General features: G+C 23.7%; 2 protein-coding genes across 2 annotated transcripts; both read right to left on the bottom strand.

The window, feature by feature from the left end:
• Positions 1-1,521: 1,521 nt before the first annotated feature.
• LOC127284794 (zinc finger protein 154-like) lies at positions 1,522-16,625 on the bottom strand. Its single transcript, XM_051310468.1, has 6 exons — positions 16,442-16,625; positions 13,618-13,781; positions 11,486-11,561; positions 6,883-6,972; positions 5,785-5,895; positions 1,522-1,793 (listed from the first exon to the last, which is right to left on the bottom strand). Exons 1-6 carry the CDS (start codon positions 16,623-16,625, stop codon positions 1,522-1,524), a joined length of 897 nt encoding a protein of 298 aa, XP_051166425.1.
• Positions 16,626-17,857: 1,232 nt separating this feature from the next.
• LOC127286540 (uncharacterized) lies at positions 17,858-19,663 on the bottom strand. The gene is made up of 5 exons (XM_051312998.1): positions 19,483-19,663; positions 19,212-19,322; positions 18,719-18,957; positions 18,300-18,480; positions 17,858-18,215 (listed from the first exon to the last, which is right to left on the bottom strand). The coding sequence occupies exons 2-5, from the start codon at positions 19,285-19,287 to the stop codon at positions 18,088-18,090; spliced, it is 624 nt and encodes a 207-aa protein (XP_051168955.1). The 5' UTR covers positions 19,288-19,322; positions 19,483-19,663; the 3' UTR covers positions 17,858-18,087.
• Between the last annotated feature and the right edge of the window lie 1,085 nt (positions 19,664-20,748).

Raw genomic sequence — 20,748 nt, 5'->3', positions numbered from 1 at the left:
TTCGTGACTAATTTTCACTTTAAAATATACTATGTAAATTTATCTAATTCGTGACTGACTTTTTTTAATCCAAATTAATTAAAATTAACTAATTCGTGACTAACTTTCTCTTCAAAATATTATGTGAATTTTTCTAATTCGTGACTGGCTATTTTTACTCCGAATTAGTTGAATTTAACTAATTCGTGGCCTATTTTTTATAATATTTTTACAAATTCACAAAGGTAAAAATTAAATAATTCGTGACTTATTTCTTACTATGTATTAATTTTAAAAAAAATCAACTATTTCGTGAATAATACTTTTCTATGAATCAGTTAAAATTTAATTAATTCGTGCTTAAAATTTTGCCACGAACTAGTAAAATTTAACTATAATTTGTAAGTCACTATTTTTTACTTCGAATCAGTTGAATTTAATTAATTCGTGACTTATTTTTATCTACGAATTAATTATTTTTATTAATAAATTTTTTTTGACTAATTCAATAGATAAAAAAAATTATTTAATTCGTGACTTAACTTTTACCATATGCGAAGTAATTGAATTGAACTAATTCGTGAACTTTTACTATGATTTAGATAAATTTAACTAATTCGTGACTATTTTTTATTATTTTTATTTAAAATTAATTGAATTTAACTAATTCCTGTATAATTTTTACTACAAAATATGTAAATTTAGCTAATTCGTGCGACTAACTAATTTTTTTACTCCGAATTAGTTGAAATTAACTAATTCGTGACGGAAATGTTTCACTATGATTTAGTTAAATTTCAGTAATTTCTAATTTATTTAATTTTATTTTGAATTAAATAGTAAAGAAAAATTTATTTAATTCGTGACTAACTTTTACTATGAATTAATTAAATTTAACTAATTCGTGACTGAAATTTTTAACTATAATTTAGTTAAATTTAAGTAATTAGTGATTAATTTAATTTTTTTTGATTTAATTAAATTCAACTAATTCGTGAATCGCTTTTTTTTACTTCGAATCAGTTGAATTTAACTAATTCGTGATAAAAATGTTCACTTTTATTTAACTAAATGTAACTAATTCGTGACTCACTATTTTTTTACTTTAAATTAATTAAATTTAACTAATTCGTGACTCACTTTTTTTACTTTGAATTAATTAAATTTAAGTAATTCGTGATAAAAAAATTTTCATTCTGATTTAGTTAAATTTAACTAATTCGTGATTAATTTTATTTTACTTTGAATCAGTAGAATTTAACTAATTCGTAATTAATTTTATTTTACTTTGAATTAATTGAATTTAATTAATTCGTGATTAATTTTATTTTACTTTTAATTAATTATATTCAACTAATTCGTGATTAATTTTGTTTTTACTACGAATTAGTCATATAAATTCAACTAATTCGTGACTAATTTTTGTTACTACAAACAAGTCACGAATTCAAAGTTGTTAAAAATTTTTACTAATTCAGATTTAAAGATTTTTTTTTTCACATAAAATCAGAGTAATTTTTTTTTTTTTTATTATTATAATATCTATGTCCAATTTGGTCTTGATGTTATGGGATTAAATGATTTTAATTCGGCAATAGTATTAATTTCCTCTTGTAATGCAACATGAACTTTATAATGTCTCTGTAAACTGTGCTTATGTTTAAATCGTGAATGACAAACGACACATTCAAATTGTGCTGCAACACCGCATTCAAATTTTTTGTGCCTCTGTAATGAAATAATCCGTCGATATTGTCTTCCACACGTTTCACATGGATAGGTCGAACCATTATGTGGATATTGAAATAATGCATCTGAAAAATACAATAAAAATTTATCAGACAATTTTTTTTTTTTTTATAATATCAATAATGAAATAGTATATTATGTGGCAAGCACGTAAAGTAGTACTTTTTAGGTGAGGATGTAATTTTCAGTACGAGCTGTCGTTAGTGCGACGTAGGTGAGACGAAGGCGAGCTGTAGGTGAGATGAAGACGAGCCGAAGGCGAGTCGAGTCGAGCCGAAAGCGAGCCGAGTCGAACCGAAGTCGCACAGACAGCGAGTATTGAAATCATCCGAACCTAAAAATTACTACGTGCGAGCCACATACGCTATTTTTTTCGCCATTGTTATGAAAAAGTGAAACAATTTTAAAGAAAAAAAATAATAAAAATTGATAAATAAAATAAAAGCAAAAAAAAAAATTATGCAAAAATTAACAACTGCCTAAAAAAGACTTTATAGGGCAGTTTACTGCCTAAAAAAGACTTTATACGGCAGTTTGCTGCCTAAAAAAGTCTTTTTTAGGCAGTTGGCCCAAACTGCCTTAAAAAGTGCTACTTTATCTGCCCAAAACAGGCACAAAAAAGACACTTTTTCATGTCAATGGCGAAAAAAATTTATTTTACACCATAAACTAATATTATTATTATTATTATTATTGATGCGGAGCAGTAAATTATTTGCCAATTATGTAACTTTCACCCAAAATATAATCAAAAGACACTACTTTTAAGGAAAGAAATACATTTTTTTTTGTTTTTATTATAATAAATTATGATTGCTATATATTTAAAAAAAAAATTAATGTAAATTTCTCTCCTTTTTTTTGAAAGTATAAAAAAACGAATTAAAATAATGAATGTCTATCAAAAGAGGTGCAGAAGTAAAAGCGAAAAATGAAATAAGAAAAAAAATAGAAAAACAGAAATTTTATTAACAAAACATGATCATTTTTTTTTTAATGATTATTATAAATAAGGATATGAGAGAAAGCAAAAAAATAAATTTGTTTTATTGAAAAAGAGTAAAACGATTTTTAATAAAATATTTTTTATTTTTATTTAAAAATAAATTTACCAAATCTAACATTTTATATACAATTGTTTTGAATCGTATTTTTTTAAAATATATATATATTTTCTGGACCAATTTTTTTTTGTTCTTTTACAATCAACTTTTTTTTTATGTAATATATATATAAATAACATAAAATTTGTTGGATTACATGAAAAGGACTTTATGCCTATGTCGAATATGATAATCCAAACTATATTTTCTTTTGGTACAATAATGACAATATGGACAACGAAATATTGGAAATTTGCCGCACTCAAAATTAATATGTCTCGTTAAACTTGATTTCTGATTGTAAGACCGGAAACATTGATTGCAGAAAAAGTTCCGATTTCCCCTCAGTATTGATCCTAAAATATAAACAAAAAAAATTAATAAAATATTCCAAAAAAATTTTTTTTTTATTTTACATAGTGAAAAAGAATTTATAATAATTATATTTAAAAAAAAATAATAACAAATTTAAATAATAAAATTCAGTAATTTATTCAATAGGTGGGTTTTATAAATATTATTAATTTTGTTATAGAAATAAAATATTTGAGACAACAATATTTTCATGGTATACGTAGACAACATTTATTCCTTAGAAAAATATAATCAACAATAAGTTCTATTCAAACGTTTCGTATTCACAAATATACAACTAAGAAGACATTTTTGTTAATAATATTAATTTTTTGTTACATCAGATTTTTACACGTTGGTCATATATAATATTATAGTTATAGACACATTGAAAAAAATTATTTTTGTAAATATTACAAAAATGGAATTTCTTTTTTTTTTTAATATACTTATAATTGCAAGTGAAATATTAACGTGTTATGATAATTAAACTATTATGTTTATTATAATATTATATAAATTGAAGCTCAGATTTTTTTAATAAATTAACGAAAAAAATTCTTTTTATTTTAAAAAACAATTATGTTTGTTAGTTTTTTGTTAAATAAATAATTGATTTTTAATATGTGTGACGCGCTTTGAAGAAAGGAAAGAAAACAAAAAATTTTTAGGTTAGGTAATTTTATACTCTTAAAAGCTTTTTTTATTAGTTAATATGTAAAGTGAAAATCAATTTTTATTGAATATTTTTGATGTAATAAAAATTAAAGTATTAATTATTTATATTTTGAAATATGTTCTTTTATAACCTTTGAAAAATATACACTTTTCGGAAAAAATAATCTTAGATCAAAATCTTTGCGTCAAATAATAATTTTTTTTTACATGTTTAATTTTTTCTTTTAGCTGCACACAAAAATGGAAATTTTTCTCCAATTTTTATATAAACAATAAAAATAATTTATTGTTTATATAAAAATTGGAATAATAATAATATTAATATTAATATTTATTATTATTATTAATAATTATTATTATTATTTTATACTCCTTGAAACATTCTCTACAATCGTAATTTTTTCAATGTTGAAAATATTTTCTTCAAAAATTACGAAAAAAAGCATAATTTTTTTATTAAATAATTTTTTAAAATTTTGATTATAAAAAATGTTCAACGGCCTCTGAAATTTTTTTGGCAAAAAGAGACTTTTAATTATCGCCCTATAAAAACGACACTGAACGTGAAAATGATAAACATGATTTTAAAATACTTTTTTCTCGAAACATGGACACTTTTAACAAAATCGATAAAAACACCAAGGATCCTTATTTTATAAATTTCCTAAATCCGAATGATTGTGTGAACCCATACAAAAAATGCGATTTCAAAACGAAAAGTAGGAAAGTAAATAATAACAGCTGCGATTTTGAACTCCCTGCATGCCTCTTCCATCTGGCGGCAGCAGGACGAAATGAACCTGTCACTATATTACTTTTCTACTTTTAGTTTTGCAACCGCATTTTTTTTATGGATTAGCACAATTTTTCGGATTTAGGAAATTTATAAGATAAGGATCCTTGGCGTTTTGATCGTTTTTTGTAAAAAGTGTCCGTGTTTCGAGAAAAAAGTATTTTAAAATCAATGTTTATCATTTTCACGTTCAGTGCTATTTTTATAGGGCGATAAAGGGCCAAAGAATTTCAGAGACCGTTCGACACTCTTATGTTAACGTTTATTCAGATAAATATTGCTATTCTTATCTCGGCTGAAAGAAAAAATCGAAATGTTAAAAAAAAATAATTATACGGAAGATTTTGATAATTCAACGTAAATTTTTCTGAAAAATGTATAACAATATCTTTCAAAATTGATAGAAATTAATTTTTAATTTTAGCTTTCTTTAAAAATCATTTTTTAATTTGAGGTTATGTTACAGTGACCATCCTTCTTAAAAAAAACCAAAAAAAAATTTATTATTTAACAAATTTTGGTTGCAAATACCTTTTTTTTGAATTATACAATTGAATCTTTCAAAATTCGATGAAATCAATATTTTAATTGATATCTATTTATAAATAAAAGCAATTTTTAGTTTGAGGTTATGTGAATAAAGTAAAACCTCCTTAAATAATCAAACACACTCAAAAATAGAAAAAAAAAACAATTAAAACTTGTCTTAAAATTAAAAACAGATAATTTCGAAATAAAAATTGAATTTAATAATAAATTTTGTTCTTCAAATCAAAATTGGATTTATTAATACAAAAAAAAAAAATTTTTTTCCAATTTTTTTCATAATAATACTGAAGAAAATACTAATATTTCGAAATTTTTATATTTAAATTGTACACATTTAATTTTTTTTGCACTTAAAACATTTTTTAGAAATTTTCTTTTTTTTCAATAACTATACAATATCACTTTTTCCCTTTTTTTTCAAATTTCATAATCATATTTATGTTTAATATTTATATATTTATATATATAATTATGTGTGAAATTTTCGTTACAAGTGCATAAAATTGGATTCAGTTTTTTCTAACAATGAACTATTTACGTTATAAAACATTTTATGATGAATTTGCTTAATAATTTCACTATTTCCTGATGTGAGTAAAATTGGCCAACATTCTGGACTTTCACGTACATGACGATGAAGTGACTTTTTCCATTTGTATGATTTCGTACATGAAATGCAGGTATTGTGTTCTGTAAAATAAATTAATACATTACATCATATTATGTTTAAAAAAAAAAAAAAATTAAAGAGAATACAAAAAATTTATTAAAGATAATGTATATATATATATATATAAAGTACGAAAAAATATATTACAAAAGGACGATTTTATATGAAAAAAAAAAAAAATATGAGCACCTTTAAAAGTTTGACCTTTATTTCTACATGGCAATTAAAACATCAAACTGAGTGCAATTATTATTAACCCTTTGTGCAAACTGAAAAAAATTTATTCTAAAATTAAGAATAACAAAATTTATTCTAATTTTAAATAATAATTTTATTTTTTCTCTTCAAAATTATTTTAAGAGAATAAATTTTTTTCGATAAGTGATTTTCAAAAAAAATCCATAATATTTACGTGAATAAATTCGTGCAAAAATTTGAAAGAAACAAACAAGAAATTAGGTTTCATTTATAACATTCAGATATTATTTGTATATATCTTTATATTAAAGAAAATACAACAATCAATAATGTGTGTTTTTTTTTATTTTATTTAAAACATTACATTTTTTTAAAATTATGTACATGAAAGAACCGCAGAATTATATTTTTCTATAGAAAAAATATATGAACATTTTTTTTAAGAAAAAAAGTAAGAAATGTAAAATTTTAAATTAAATCTCTTTTGGGTAAAAAATACTTGTAAAAAAAACTTTTTTTTTATTAATTAATAGAAAAACGAATATAATTTGTAAGTAACAAAAATATTTTATGACAAGCACGAAATATTAATTAATATTGTTAATTAATTAATATGAATATAATACATTATTATTATTATTTAGATAATTATCAAGAGTTTCGAGATGCAACAAATGTCGAATGCTCTCGAAGAATATGATATTTTAATAAAGTATTAACTCTTGCTCTATGAGAACAAAATGGACATGGATAAAGTGGTTCGACACCACAAAAAAAATTCATATGCTTTTTTAAACTTCTCCAATCACTGTAACGTTTGCCACACTTGAGACACAAAAGATTAGTCTTGCAATTTTTCCAAACATCACTTGATAGTGTACTGCAAAAAAGTGGAATTCCTGAAACACAATAACAATAAAATTAATTACAATGTTTTATTTTTATTAAACTTTTTTTTTTATTTGCACACTCACGGAAAATTATTATTATTAGCATCAATTTATAGTTGCAAGTTACTATATTATTATACTTATAGAAATTAAGCAAGCGTTTTAGAAATTTTTTTTTTTTATTTTTATGTGCCATTCCAGTTTTTTTTTCATATTTCGAAGTAAGTTTATGAATTTAAATAAAACTTGATTTATTTATTGATATAAAGATCGAAATTAATTTTTTGAATAAAAAAAAAAGGTTTACTTGCTTAAAATTTTATAATTTTTTTTTTATTTTGTAGGTATTATTTTAATCGAATGTTTTAGCGTTTTTAAGAATCTTTTTTCGTTTCTGAAAAGAGAGAGAGATACCAACATGATGTGTGAAAAAATACGTATAATACTGTAGAAAAGAAACCAGTATTTCGACTTTGTGTCAACATCAACGGCAACATAACCTCTTTTTCTTATTTACTTTCTGATTTATTGTTGGTAAATAAGTATTAATTAATAAATAAAATATTGAAATATTGGTCAATTGAAAACTTTCAGTTGAGTTAAATAATATTATCTTATTTGCAATAATTTCGTAGAAAATTTTAACATTTTAAATGTGCTTTTAAGTTCTCAATTTAGAAGAGAAATACTAATATAATTTAAATTTTATCAAAGCATCGATAATTAATTTTTGCCAATATCAGAACTTTTGAAAATTGGAAATTCGAAACAAGCAGATTTGGGGTTACGTTTCTTAAAATTAGCCTTATGTATAATACACAATACACATGTAGAAAACTCATGTATAATACGTGTACATTACAGGTAAAATACCTTGTATTATACTCGAGGTTTTCTCTGAAAATATGGTAAACATAACCTTAATTTTCAGAATTATGTTGGTAACACTGACTGTTGATGAGAAAGGTCGCGCGCAACCATAACAGCTGATTACACTAAATCCGAAAAACGCAAAACACAATTTCTAAAATTTTGAGAAAATTAACACAAGCCTTCTAAATTTTTTTTAGGCCATGAAGACTGGAAACGTGAGAAATATTTGAAACTTTAAGTACTTTCTTTCTTTTTATTTGGTTTGCTAAATATTAATATTTTTAGCGAACATTAAAAGTTAACTTTTTCATTTATTGTATTGTATTGTTATATTTTTAAAATAAAGAATTGGTTTTAGTCAAAAATATTTTTTTTTCGCCATTGACATGAAAAAGTGTCTTTTTTGTGCCTGTTTTGGGCAGATAAAGTAGCACTTTTTAAGGCAGTTTGGGCCAACTGCCTAAAAAAGACTTTTTTAGGCAGCAAACTGCCGTATAAAGTCTTTTTTAGGCAGTAAACTGCCCTATAAAGTCTTTTTTAGGCAGTTGTTAATTTTTGCATAATTTTTTTTTTTGCTTTTATTTTATTTATCAATTTTTATTATTTTTTTTCTTTAAAATTGTTTCACTTTTTCATAACAATGGCGAAAAAAATAGCGTATGTGGCTCGCACGTAGTAATTTTTAGGTTCGGATGATTTCAATACTCGCTGTCTGTGCGACTTCGGTTCGACTCGGCTCGCTTTCGGCTCGACTCGACTCGCCTTCGGCTCGTCTTCATCTCACCTACAGCTCGCCTTCGTCTCACCTACGTCGCACTAACGACAGCTCGTACTGAAAATTACATCCTCACCTAAAAAGTACTACTTTACGTGCTTGCCACATAATATACTATTTTTTTTACTTTTTTATTAATATAAATATACTACTGCGTTTCATTTAAATTGGTGAGGTTAATCTAAAACAGTAAAAAAAAACTTCTGGAATGGCACTTATAAACTATACTTTTTGATGTCTTATTTTCCAAATATTACACTACCGGTAAAAAATTATGCGATCACTTATAAAAATGCTGTAAAAAACACTGTATTTTAAAAGTTGATAACTCTGTTCATAACTATCGTAGAAAGTTTTTTTAAACTACTTTTTGGAAAGATTATTAAATTTGCCGTAAAGTGATCCAATACACAAGCTTTTTTGGTAAATAAAAACCGAGATATAAAGTGATAAAGACAAGTGTAATTTTCAATTTTACTAAATTTTCATTGTCCGAGTTTGATGGGCTGCATTTTGTAAACAAGTAAATAAAAAAAAAAAATTGAAATTAAGCTAAATAGCAGCTTGAACTTTAAGCTTTCAATTAAGCTCGAGAACTTTTTATATTATTGTCTGGTTATTAAGTTATAACAAATTTAATACAACAATGCACGAACGATTTTTAATGCAGCGACTTCACTGTTCGGTGATCGCTTGACTCACAGCTGACTGATAGGTCCGTAATAGGTTTCAAAAGGCTAGTGACACTAAAAGGGGGCACCGTCAAAATAATAATTATTTTACTTTTATCATAACATTTTGTAAATATTTCATTAAAATTTTATTGTTATTATTATTTTTATTATTAAGTATTAGATTTTACTTCAAAATTATCAACAAATTGATAATAACAATATAAATAAATTGAATACTCATAAATAGAATAAATAAATACATAATGAACAAAGCAAAAAATAAAAAATTTAATAAAAAATAATAAAATAAATATTTTTTTGTAATTTCTTGTTTACTTCATTCATTATTATTCTATTTATGAGTATTCAATTTATTTACTTTTTAATATCAATTTGTTCAAATGAAGTAAAATAAAATAATAATATTAAAAAGAATATAAAAATTATTTAAATAAAATATTTGCAAAATTATTTTGACACGAACGTGTCAGTGTCCCTTTTAGTGCCTCTAATCTTCTGACTTATTACGGACCTGTCAGTCAGCTGTGAGACTCGCAGATAGGTCGAGTGAACAGTAAATTCGCTGCATTAAAAATCGTCGGTACATTGTTTTAATAAATTAGTCATAATTTAATAACTTTTCAATATTTTAAAGTGTTTTTGGACCTAATTAAAAGCTAAAAGTTCAAGCTTTTATTTAGCTTAATTTCAATTTTTTTTTTATTTACTTGTTCAGAAATTCCCGTCAAACTCAATAAAATACATTAGACACAATACAAATTCAGTAAAATTGAAAATTAGACCTGTCTTTATCACATCATATTTCCGTTTCTATTCATCGAAAAAACTTGTATATAGAATTATTTTACGGCAAATTTAAAAATCTTTCCGAAAATTGTTTAAAAAAAAGTTTCAACGATATTTATGAACAGTTATTAATTTTTAAAGAGAGACGTATTTTTAATAGCATTTTTAGTAATTTCACATAATTTTTGACCGGTAGTGTACATTGAAACGAAAATAATATAAATTCGAATTTATTTACTTTATATCTCAGCAACGTTTATTTTTCATAAAAAATAAACAAAAAAAAATTAATTTTTTTCTTATTAAAAATAACACAACTAATTAAATTTTTCATAAAGGTATTTGGAATCAATTTATCGTCGAGAAAGTAAAAATAAAATATCTTTTAAAAATTTTATTATTCTTCATTTCCACACATGAAACAAAATTAATAAATATATTTTTCTTTTTTTTTTTTTTTTTTTTTTTATTTAAAAATTCAACATTATTTATCAAGGCGTAACTAGAAATTTTTTATTGGCCGGTATTTTTAAATTATGATTATTTATTAAATGTCTTCTTAAGCTTCCATTTTGTGTATAAGAAGCTGAACATAAATAACATGAATATTTCCGACGACCTCCACATTCAAATTTAACATGACGAATTAAACTCCTCTGTAATGCATATCTTCTTCCACACGATGTACAAATTAATGTTTTATTCAATTCATCCTCGTAATTCAAATTTAATTCATCTCCAATTTTACTTTTTCTCTGTCGTAATTCTCTTGTTGAATTATCATCTTTATAATAATTCTCCAGTATAACTAAAAAAAGAAAATATATATTTCGTTAATAAGAAGACAAAAACACAATACAAATTATTTCTTTCAATTCGAGAATATCGAAAAATATTTAATGTTTAAATTAAAAAAAAAATGCAATATTAAAATATGTTAAAGTTAAATTAACGACATTTCTACACGTGCGTAAAAAAAAAACTATTTTTCAAAATTCCTTACCCATGGTTATTATATTTGAAAAAATTAATTTTTAAAAAGAAGTGATAAAATAAATATATACATTTTTCATCAAACTTTTTTTTATTTCGATTTATTGCAACAAAATAGGAACCATAATGTTAATTAAATTACAAAAAATATACAATTAATATATATAATTACATTTTAAATATATAATTTTTTTTACAAGATATTTTTAATATACAGAGTGTCCCATTTTAATCTATCAGGCAAAATAACTTTTAATCAGTTGATTTTACAAAAAAATGTTTTAGACAAAAGTTATTGTGTTCAGAAGGGGACATCCAGTGGTAAACTTGAATTTGTCCTAAATGACCTAATTTAGGTCATTTCAAGGTCAACTCATTTTTTTAAAATGGAACCACCTACTTTTTATGCCAGAAATCGATAAAGCAGGAAATTCCACGTCGAAATCGTTGATGCACTTTTTTTTCGATAGATCGACCTATTTAGGACAAATAGGTCATTAAATTATTATTGTATTTGGGGAAATAACTTTAAACTAATTAATTTTACAAAGACATGTTTCAGTCAAAAGTTGTTGGGCTTAAAGGGGAATATTCAGTGATGACCCTAAATTTGTCCTAAATGACCTGAATTAGGTCATTTCAATTTCAACTCATTTTTTTTAATGGAACCATCTACTTTTTATGTTACAAATCGGAAGAGCAAGAAATTCCACGTTGAAATCGTCTAAGTACTTTTTTCGACGGGTCGACCTATCCAGGTCAAATAGGTCATAATCAATTTTACCTACAAGGCCTTGGTTAGATCTAGTGTTTTTTACATAAAAATTTTTGCCCTGACGATTCCTTGCATAAAAACTTCATCTTTCTTCATGAAAAATTATTTGACATAGACTAGATCTAACCAAGGCCTTGTAGGTGATATTAATTATGACCTATTTGACCTGAAAAGGTCGACCCGTCGAAAAAAGTACTTGGACGATTTCAACGTGGAATTTCCTGCTCTTCCGATTTGTAACATGAAAAGTAGATGGTTCCATTAAAAAAAATGAGTTAAAATTGAAATGACCTAATTCAGGTCATTTAGGACAAATTTAGGGTCATCACTGAATATTCCCCTTTAAGCACAACAACTTTTGACTGAAATATGTTTTTGGTGAAATTAATTAGTTTAAAGTTATTTCCCCAAATACAATAATAATTAAATGACCTATTTGTCCTAAATAGGTCGATATATCGAAAAAAAGTGCATCAACGATTTTGACGTGGAATTTCCTGCATTATCGTTTTCCGGCATAAAAAGTAGGTGGTTCCATTTTAAAAAAATGAGTTGACCTTGAAATGACCTAAATTAGGTCAAATTCAAGTTTACCACTGGATGTCCCCCTGTGAGCACAATAACTTTTGTCTAAAACATTTTTTTGTAAAATCAACTGATTAAAAGTTATTTTGCCTGATAGATTAAAATGGGACACACTGTATTGGGACGCATTAATAAGCTCTAAAACAAATTTGTTAAAAGTTACATTTGATAGAATTCTAATCAGCAAAATATTAATTTGCCAGAATGTCAATTTGATTGATTTTTAATTGGGTAGAAAATCAATTTGATCGAATTTTAATTTGACATAAATTTAATTTAGTCGAATTTTAATTTGATAGAAATTAAATTTCACCGAATTTAAATTTTCCCGAAACGTTGTTTTTTAGAATATTAATAGTACAGAAAAACAATTTGACAGAAATCTACTTTACCAGAATGTACATTTGTTCGGATATTAATTTGCCAGAAACTCAATTTCACCGAAAATCAATTTGACCGAAATATTTCGGCGCGAATTTTAAAATTAACCAATCACAATTTTCTTGATAATTTCCTATTGGTCAATTTTTAAATTTGCGCCGAAATATTTCGGTCAAATTTATTTTCGATGAAATTGAGTTTCTGGCAAATTAAAATTCGATTAAATTGGAATTCTGCCAAATTAATTTTCGATCAAGTTAACTTTTTGAGAAATTAATAATCGAACAAATATACATTCTGGTAAAGTAGATTTCTGTCAAATTTGTTTTTCTGTACTATTAATATTCAAAAAAACAACGTTTCGGTAAAATTTAAATTCGGTCAAATTTATAATTTGTGTCAAATTAAAATTCGATCAAATTGAATTTATGTCAAATTAAAATTCGATCAAATTGATTTACTGACAAATTAAAATTCGATTAAATTGACTTTCTGGCAAATTAATATTCTGCTGATTAGAATTCTATCAAATGTAACTTCTAACAAATTTGTTTTAGAGCTATTCATGCGTCACAATATTATATTTTTAGGGGCATTTTTCAATTAAAATTTTTTTTTTTTAATCTCAATTATTGAATTTTTGGATAAAAACAACGTGGACCTTTTTTTTTAGGTGGTACATAAACATTGTGAAATTTCATTAAATGTTGTCTTAATGTTCCATTTTGTGTATATTTCGCTGGACACATGTGACATGAAAATCTTCTCAATCCATCACATTCAAAATTTACATGTCTCATTAAATTTTTTTTATTTCGATAAACTTTTCCACATGTCGAACAATTAAAATCTGATGAATTGAATAATTCCGTTGCTCCATTTCGTCCAACTATTGATGTTGATTGCCAATTATTTAATGCACTCATGTCAATGTATGAGAATTCGTCATTTAAATCTGAAAAAACAAATACTTTAAATTAGTAAAAATATTCTTTTTATAATATATAATTATAAAGAAATTTTCCAATTTGTCGTTATGGTGAATTAAAAAAAAAACATTTAATTGGTTGCAAATCAATAATAACAGATTATATTTATTATAAATGTAGTAGTAAAAAAAAAAATAACCTGAAATTGAAAAAAAATATAATTTTGTCTATTAAAAATTATTTTTTAAATTATTTTTTTAATTATTTTTAAAAATAAATATATAATTTAAAAATATTTATAAAAGATATTTATAAAAAAATTAAAGTGTGGGTCTGTATTTATTATACGGACGGAGAAATTTGAGCGTGACAACATCTTTTTTAATTAATTAAAATACATTTTATGAGATTTTTATTTAGTATTTATTTTGTATTTAAACACACTGAAAAAAAATTTGATTCAAATACTTCATTACTTGACTGTATTATCAAATAAATATTTACTTGAATCAAATAACTATTATTTGAATTAAATAAATTGTATTTGAATCAATAATAATTTTTGTATTTGAAACAAATATCATTTAATTGACAAAATGGTCGAAAGATAATATTATAAAAATTTTAAATTAAATATAGATTTACATATATAAAAAAAATTAATATATTTACTACAATTAAAAAAATTTCAATTAGTTAACATCTACTAAAATAAATATTAACGATTAATTTGAATTCCTGTTTTAAAAATTTATTTAACATTATATAATTTAAAAATTAATAAATTATTGCGGTTTTTTTATTAAAAAATAATAATAGAAATAAATAATTAAAATTTAAATAAAGTAGGTAGTAATAATTAGAAAATAAAAATTATTATTATTGTTATTATTATTGCCTAATAATTAAAATAAGACAAAAATTTTATTCAAAATAATAACTAATTTTTGAACAGTGATAGGAATAGTGTAAAAATGTGATTATTTCATCAATAATTAACATTGATTTTATTACATACTGTTATTTTATTTACTTACACAAAAGTTAAAATCTAAAAATTTATTTTTCAGAAAATTAACAATAAATATATATATATATTTTTTTTTTACCACCTAAACACACTACTTACATTGAAAAAAAATTTATTTGATTCAAATAATCGTTTACTTAAATTATCAAATATAAGATTTAATTGAACTAAATAATTTTTATTTGAATTAAATAAATTCTATTTGTACCAATATAATAGTCAAGTAACCGATTATTTTTAAGGGGGGAAACCACATTACGGGGTTCAAAAAATCGAATTGTTCTTTTTTGCATAAATAGTCAGCTTATGTATTCAAAAGTATGTTGAAAAAGCTTTTTACAGCGAAATTCGGTGTCCTCTCTGTGCTACAGGCAATGAATGAAGCTTGCTCCGAGTAGCGAAGCAGGTTTGTAACGGCGTCACTGAGGAAGTCCCTTTGTGAATTTATGATTTGACTTATGAAGAAGAGGAAGGACTAATGCATGGTGCAGGAATAGCATCAGATTAAAGTGTAAGCACTTTAAATGGTTTTTTTCTTATCATTATTTTCAAATTTTCGATACTTTTTTCAAGCGCATTTTTCTCGAAACAGGATTTTTGAAATTGCTGTGCAGAATAGCTCAAAATGTTATTGATCGATTTCAAAAAAGAAAATTGCAAATTTCTTGTTATTAAATTTATTTAATTTCGTGAACTAAACGTTAGAAAGAAAAAAAATTTTTAATACCTTCTTTTTTAATCTCAAAGACGCAAAAAAATATGCCAAAAATCAAACATTAACTTAAAAGTAGTGTCAATTTTTCAATTTTCAATATTTTCACTTAAAAATTAGTTCAATTAATAATAAAATTTGTATAAAATGTGAATAACCTTCTTTTTTTGCTTTTAGATCAAATTTGTGGACTCCACCTTGCACAGCAATCAAAAACTCAAACGGCACAGCTCCAGGTTTAATGGCTGCTAACTAGGAATATTTTTAATAAAAATGATTAAAAAAAAATTGTGAGACACAGATAAATATATGTGCAACATAATGTCATTCTTGCATTTCATTTAAAAAAAATTTATCCCTTTTGAAAAAAATCCCGAAAAACGGCTAAAAACCAGCGTCCTAATGTGGTTTCCCCCCCTTAAATAAATTTTTTTTCACCTTGAAATTTAATATTTACAAAGCTTAATATATTTAAATTTTTTGGTTTTATATTTGAAAAAAGGATGTTTTTCAAACATTAACTTTTTTTCAAATTTTAAAACTAAATAATTATTACTAATATCGCAAAATTTTCTGTACTTAAAAATCTAAACATTAACGAAATTTTCAAATTCTTTATAAATATATAATTATTACCCTGAAATATTTAAAGCAATATTAGAAAAATAGCGATAATTATTTTTCTATAAAAATTTATTGTTCCAAGAAACATTAAATTTTCTTTTCTTTTTAATGTCGATTTCGAACGTGCCTGTCGAGATTACTTTTTTGTTTACATTTAATATGGCAAACGGGACAAGAAAATTTCGGTTCCTTATTACATTCAAATCTTTTATGACGATATAATGATGTGAACAATGCATAACTACGATTACATTGATCGCAAACATACATTTTATTATTCTCTCCAATAGTTGTTTCTTGTTGAGAATTTTTTTTCTTACATATTTCTTTATGACGTTTCAATGATGTTTTCAGTGAAAATGATTTACCACAATCGGTGCAGAGATATTTTTTAAATGCATAACTTTCTGATTCAATGAATGAACTACTTGATGTTGAACAGGCAAAATTATTAGTGAAAATTTGTTTAGAACGAATGAGTGATTGTTTTTGATAAAAACCCATTGTTGTTGGTGACAATGTTTCTTCGTACCAGTATCTTGTATTGTAATTACCTTCTGGAAAAAACAAAATTTATTATTAAATTTTATTAAATTATTAAAGAGAAAAAGAAAAAAATTTTTTTTTTTGCGTGACAAAACTTACGAATGATAACACACTACAACAATGAAGCATCGCTTGAGCTAGAAAAATACATAAAATTATATGTATTATGAAAATGAATTCAACACCCAGAGAAATGATTTATTTGAATCAAATAAAATATATTTGAATTAAATAAACGTATATATGTCTCAGAACCTACTAACTTATTTATTTGGTGCAAATAAAAATTTTATTTGTCATAAATAAATTTTTCTTTATAGTTTAAATAAATTTTTTATTCAAATGAAATAAAATATATTTGCAACAAATAAATGAGTTAGTAGGCTCTGAGACAAATATACTATTTCTCTGAGTGTAATTTTTAATTGAATATAGACGTCAATTCTATTTTTTTCAGATGTTTAATTTTTATGAAATAATAAATTACATTATATGTAATTGACAAGTGAAATACAAAAAAGTAATTAAAAACGAAAAAAATAGAAAAATTCCCAGGCGGAAATTTACAACCGGCGCGGATCCCGGCCTATTTTAATCTAACGCACCGAAGTCTAATCCGTTAACCACTACGCTATTCGCTCGCTTGATAACTTGAGCAAAACAATGCTGATATAAATTACTGCAAACAAATTTTTTTTATTATTGAATGTTTTGATTATTTGTATTTATTTATTTTGATTAATAATATTTATAAATAATATATATGGTATAATTTATTTCTAATTATATAAAATGAATTGAAAAATATTTATGAAAAATTTATATAAAAAACAAAATTAATGTATCATGTAAATATAGCATATATATATATATATATATATATATATATATATATATATATATATATATATATATATATATATATATATATATATAGCATATTAAAAAAAACAGTTATGAATAAAAATAAATTAATTTAAATATAACAATAAATTTTAACCGTATAAATTTTTTTGAATTTAATTAATCATTTCGATTACTTTTTAATTAATTAAATTTCTTATTGAATTAACAGAAATCACAATACTTTTTTCTTTAAAAGGAAAAAGTGAATAAGTTTTGAAAAGGTAAATGGATAAATTAAATTTTTATGCAGTTGAAATTTTATATAGTAAATTTTTTTGCAAATTAAAATTGAATTATTGACAATTTGAAATAATTAAATTTTTTGAATAATTTTATTTTTAACAAATTAAAATTTGGAATATTTAAATTTATTAATGATCCTAGTGACACTCGATAAAATTCATAAATTGAAATTTAAATTCACGTTGTTTAATAATACTTATTTATTAAAAACAAGCTTACAATGTTAATATGTACAATATGATGACATTAAACCTTATAATTCTGCTGGATTTTACTTATGTTGCTTTGATTTTCTGTTCTTTTTTCCGCCTTCTCTGTCCACTGCATTAGAAAACCAGCGGGTTATATAATTATTAAAATCTTTTAGCGGAACATCTGGATATTTTTCAAGATGAATTTCTGTAATGATAAATAATCAATTTAGTTGTAAATAATAGGAGATTTTTACGGAAGTTAGAGAAAAATAATTTATTAAAGGTTTACCTTTTAAAATCTTATACGTCTCAGTCGATGAAAAATCTTTTTTTTTTTCTCCTTTATAATTGATACGACCAAATCCACTGAATTCGGATTGGACTTCTTTCGTTAAAATCATAGGTAATATGGTACTAACAACAGTTTTATAACATGCCAATGCCCTTGTCTGAAGACGCATGAATGTTTTCTGTAAAATTCATATAATTTAATTATTTAATAAATTATTATTAAATTAAGTAATTTTTTACTCGATTCTCTTTATCTTCTAACCATTTTGAAAAATTACAGTGCCGAATACTAAATATATAGTCAATAATTAATTTTCCCGAGATAAAATTTAGTTTATACTTTAAATTATAAATTATACTATAAACATAAATATATAAGTTAATAAATTAAACTAATATCGAATTTTTTCTAATTACCATTGCGGATTTAATTTCTTGATTATCAATCAATTGTTGATTAAACTCAATAAAGTTGAGTATATTATTTTTGGGTAGTTGTGGCAGGTTCTCTAGTTCTTTTGCAACCTCCGTCGAAGTAAAATTACTTGTTATCAAATGAGCAAGCTGGTCGAATCTCACTTTTATATCATATTGAATACTCCTCTTAAGTTTATTTAATTTTTCATAAACATGTACTTCAAATTCCTCCATTTTCACTAAAAAAAAAAACGTGTGAAATATTAAAATTTGCAAAACATAAAGATTATAATTAACAGGTTATCCAGAAACTTTTGGATAAAATTTCAAACTCAATTCAAATTTGCTGAACATAAAAAGGTTAATTCAACAACTTATCCATCAACTTTTGAAAATAACTCAAGACCCTTCCAAGCTTTTTAAGAATTAAAAACAATGTAATCAAATTTAATCTTACTGACATATTAACACTTAATATTTTGTGATTAGTTACCATTTAATTCATTTAATTGAGCAACCAATGACTCGATCGACAGATTATCGCTGATAAATAGTTGATTTTTCTGCATCAACTGATTAAATTCATTCAAAGTCGTTACGGAACCTGGATAGAAAACATTTTTATGTAATTACAATAATTATTTATTTTATTATTTTATTTATTATAGTATTATTTTATTTATTAAAATCATTATAAAAAATAAATAATAATAAAAAATTATTATTTTTTTTATTAATAAACAAACAAATTAATTACGACTAACCTTCTCGTTCACTTAAATCACTAGCTAATGACTCGTTTGATGATTCTTCATTTCTTGATGATTGTCCTGCTTTCTGTTTCACTTTAAATTTTGTTCCAGTAATGCTGAAAGCAGAACCTAAAACAAATAATATTTTTATGAATATAAAATAATAATGTACAATGTAAGGGTTGCCACAAAACTTTTGGTTTTATTTTTTTGACTTTCCTCTGATATCCATATGAAATGTAGTCCTTTTCCCTGATCCAAATGAAAAAAAAAATGTAGATTTTCAATTACAAAAAAGTATACAAGAATTTTTTAAAGTCAAATTTGAAATAAAAATTTAAAAAAAACCAAATTTTTGTAAAACTTGTAAACATTTTCTATTTTTCCAGTACTTGTTATAAAATTCCTGACAATTTCATTTTTTCCTTGACCTGTGACAATCCTTAATATAAAATATATTATAATATTATATTAATATATTTTTTATAAAGCAGAATATAAAAGTAATTATTGCTCATAGAATTCGTGAAAGAATCTGCAGTCAAGTCTACGTCCATAGGTTTATCAAGTATCCCATTATCAACCTTAGGTAATAGTGTTTTTTTAACTGTATCATCTTCTGATCCCTCAGAAGATGGCGATGACAGTGATGATTTCAATATAGAATTTGGGTTTTCAAATGGCACAGAAGTCTTGGGCATGTTTTTTGTTCAAAATTTTTGTTGACTGTTTTGTAGTTTTAGAAGTTGGTACTATTAAAAATAATTTTTTGCACCGTTAATGTATAGATCTTTTTAGTTAGTTAAAACAGCTGTCCTCATCAGAAACTAAAAAAATTGTTTTTTTTTATTAAAAAATATTAGAATAACAATAATTTAGAATTACTATAGTTAATTAATTTTAAAATTTTGAATATTACCGAAAAAAAGTCTGTGACTTCTGTTCAGTGTTCACTGACAAACTAATCACAAACAATTTTTCATATAATACGGATTTGACAAACGAAAAGTTAGTGTACATTCTTATAGGTCATTGAATTCGTCGTAGTTGTATACAGATTATGACGTTTCAAGTATAATTGTATTGATAGAAACTCATCTATGAAAAGTAAATTAATAAACTCTATTATTTGAATTTATGATAAGAAAAGAAGTTTATATAGTTTTTGTTCAAATTTTTAATATCATCCTTTTTGTTAAGAGGTTTCTTTTGTAGCCCTATATGTATCATTTCAGAGATGACTCTTTTTCGCCAATTTTGTTCATTGTCGAGAATTGA

The sequence above is a fragment of the Leptopilina boulardi genome, unplaced genomic scaffold (genome assembly GCF_019393585.1).
Source record: "Leptopilina boulardi isolate dan_hultmark-lab unplaced genomic scaffold, ZJU_Lbou_2.1 LbouV2_121, whole genome shotgun sequence".
NCBI lineage: Eukaryota > Metazoa > Arthropoda > Insecta > Hymenoptera > Figitidae > Leptopilina > Leptopilina boulardi.
The sequence above is the reverse complement of the archived record's forward strand: the minus strand, read 5'-3'. Positions and strand labels throughout refer to the sequence as shown.

What these genes read in the sequence shown, in the direction of transcription:
- LOC127284794 (XM_051310468.1), bottom strand. Translation starts at nt 16,625, where the DNA reads ATGGGTTTTTATCAAAAACAATCACTCATTCGTTCTAAACAAATTTTC. An exon ending in AAAAAAATTTAATGAGACAT is followed by an intron (nt 11,562 to 13,617) that starts GTAAATTTTGAA and finishes TGTCCTAAATAG; the next exon opens with GTCGATCTATCGAAAAAAAA. An exon ending in TTTACTCACATCAGGAAATA is followed by an intron (nt 1,794 to 5,784) that starts GTGAAATTATTA and finishes TGTATTTTTCAG; the next exon opens with ATGCATTATTTCAATATCCA.
- LOC127286540 (XM_051312998.1), bottom strand. Translation starts at nt 19,287, where the DNA reads ATGCAGAAAAATCAACTATTTATCAGCGATAATCTGTCGATCGAGTCA. An exon ending in TCAATTAAATGAATTAAATG is followed by an intron (nt 18,958 to 19,211) that starts GTAACTAATCAC and finishes TTTTTTTTTTAG; the next exon opens with TGAAAATGGAGGAATTTGAA. An exon ending in GACGTATAAGATTTTAAAAG is followed by an intron (nt 18,216 to 18,299) that starts GTAAACCTTTAA and finishes TTATCATTACAG; the next exon opens with AAATTCATCTTGAAAAATAT.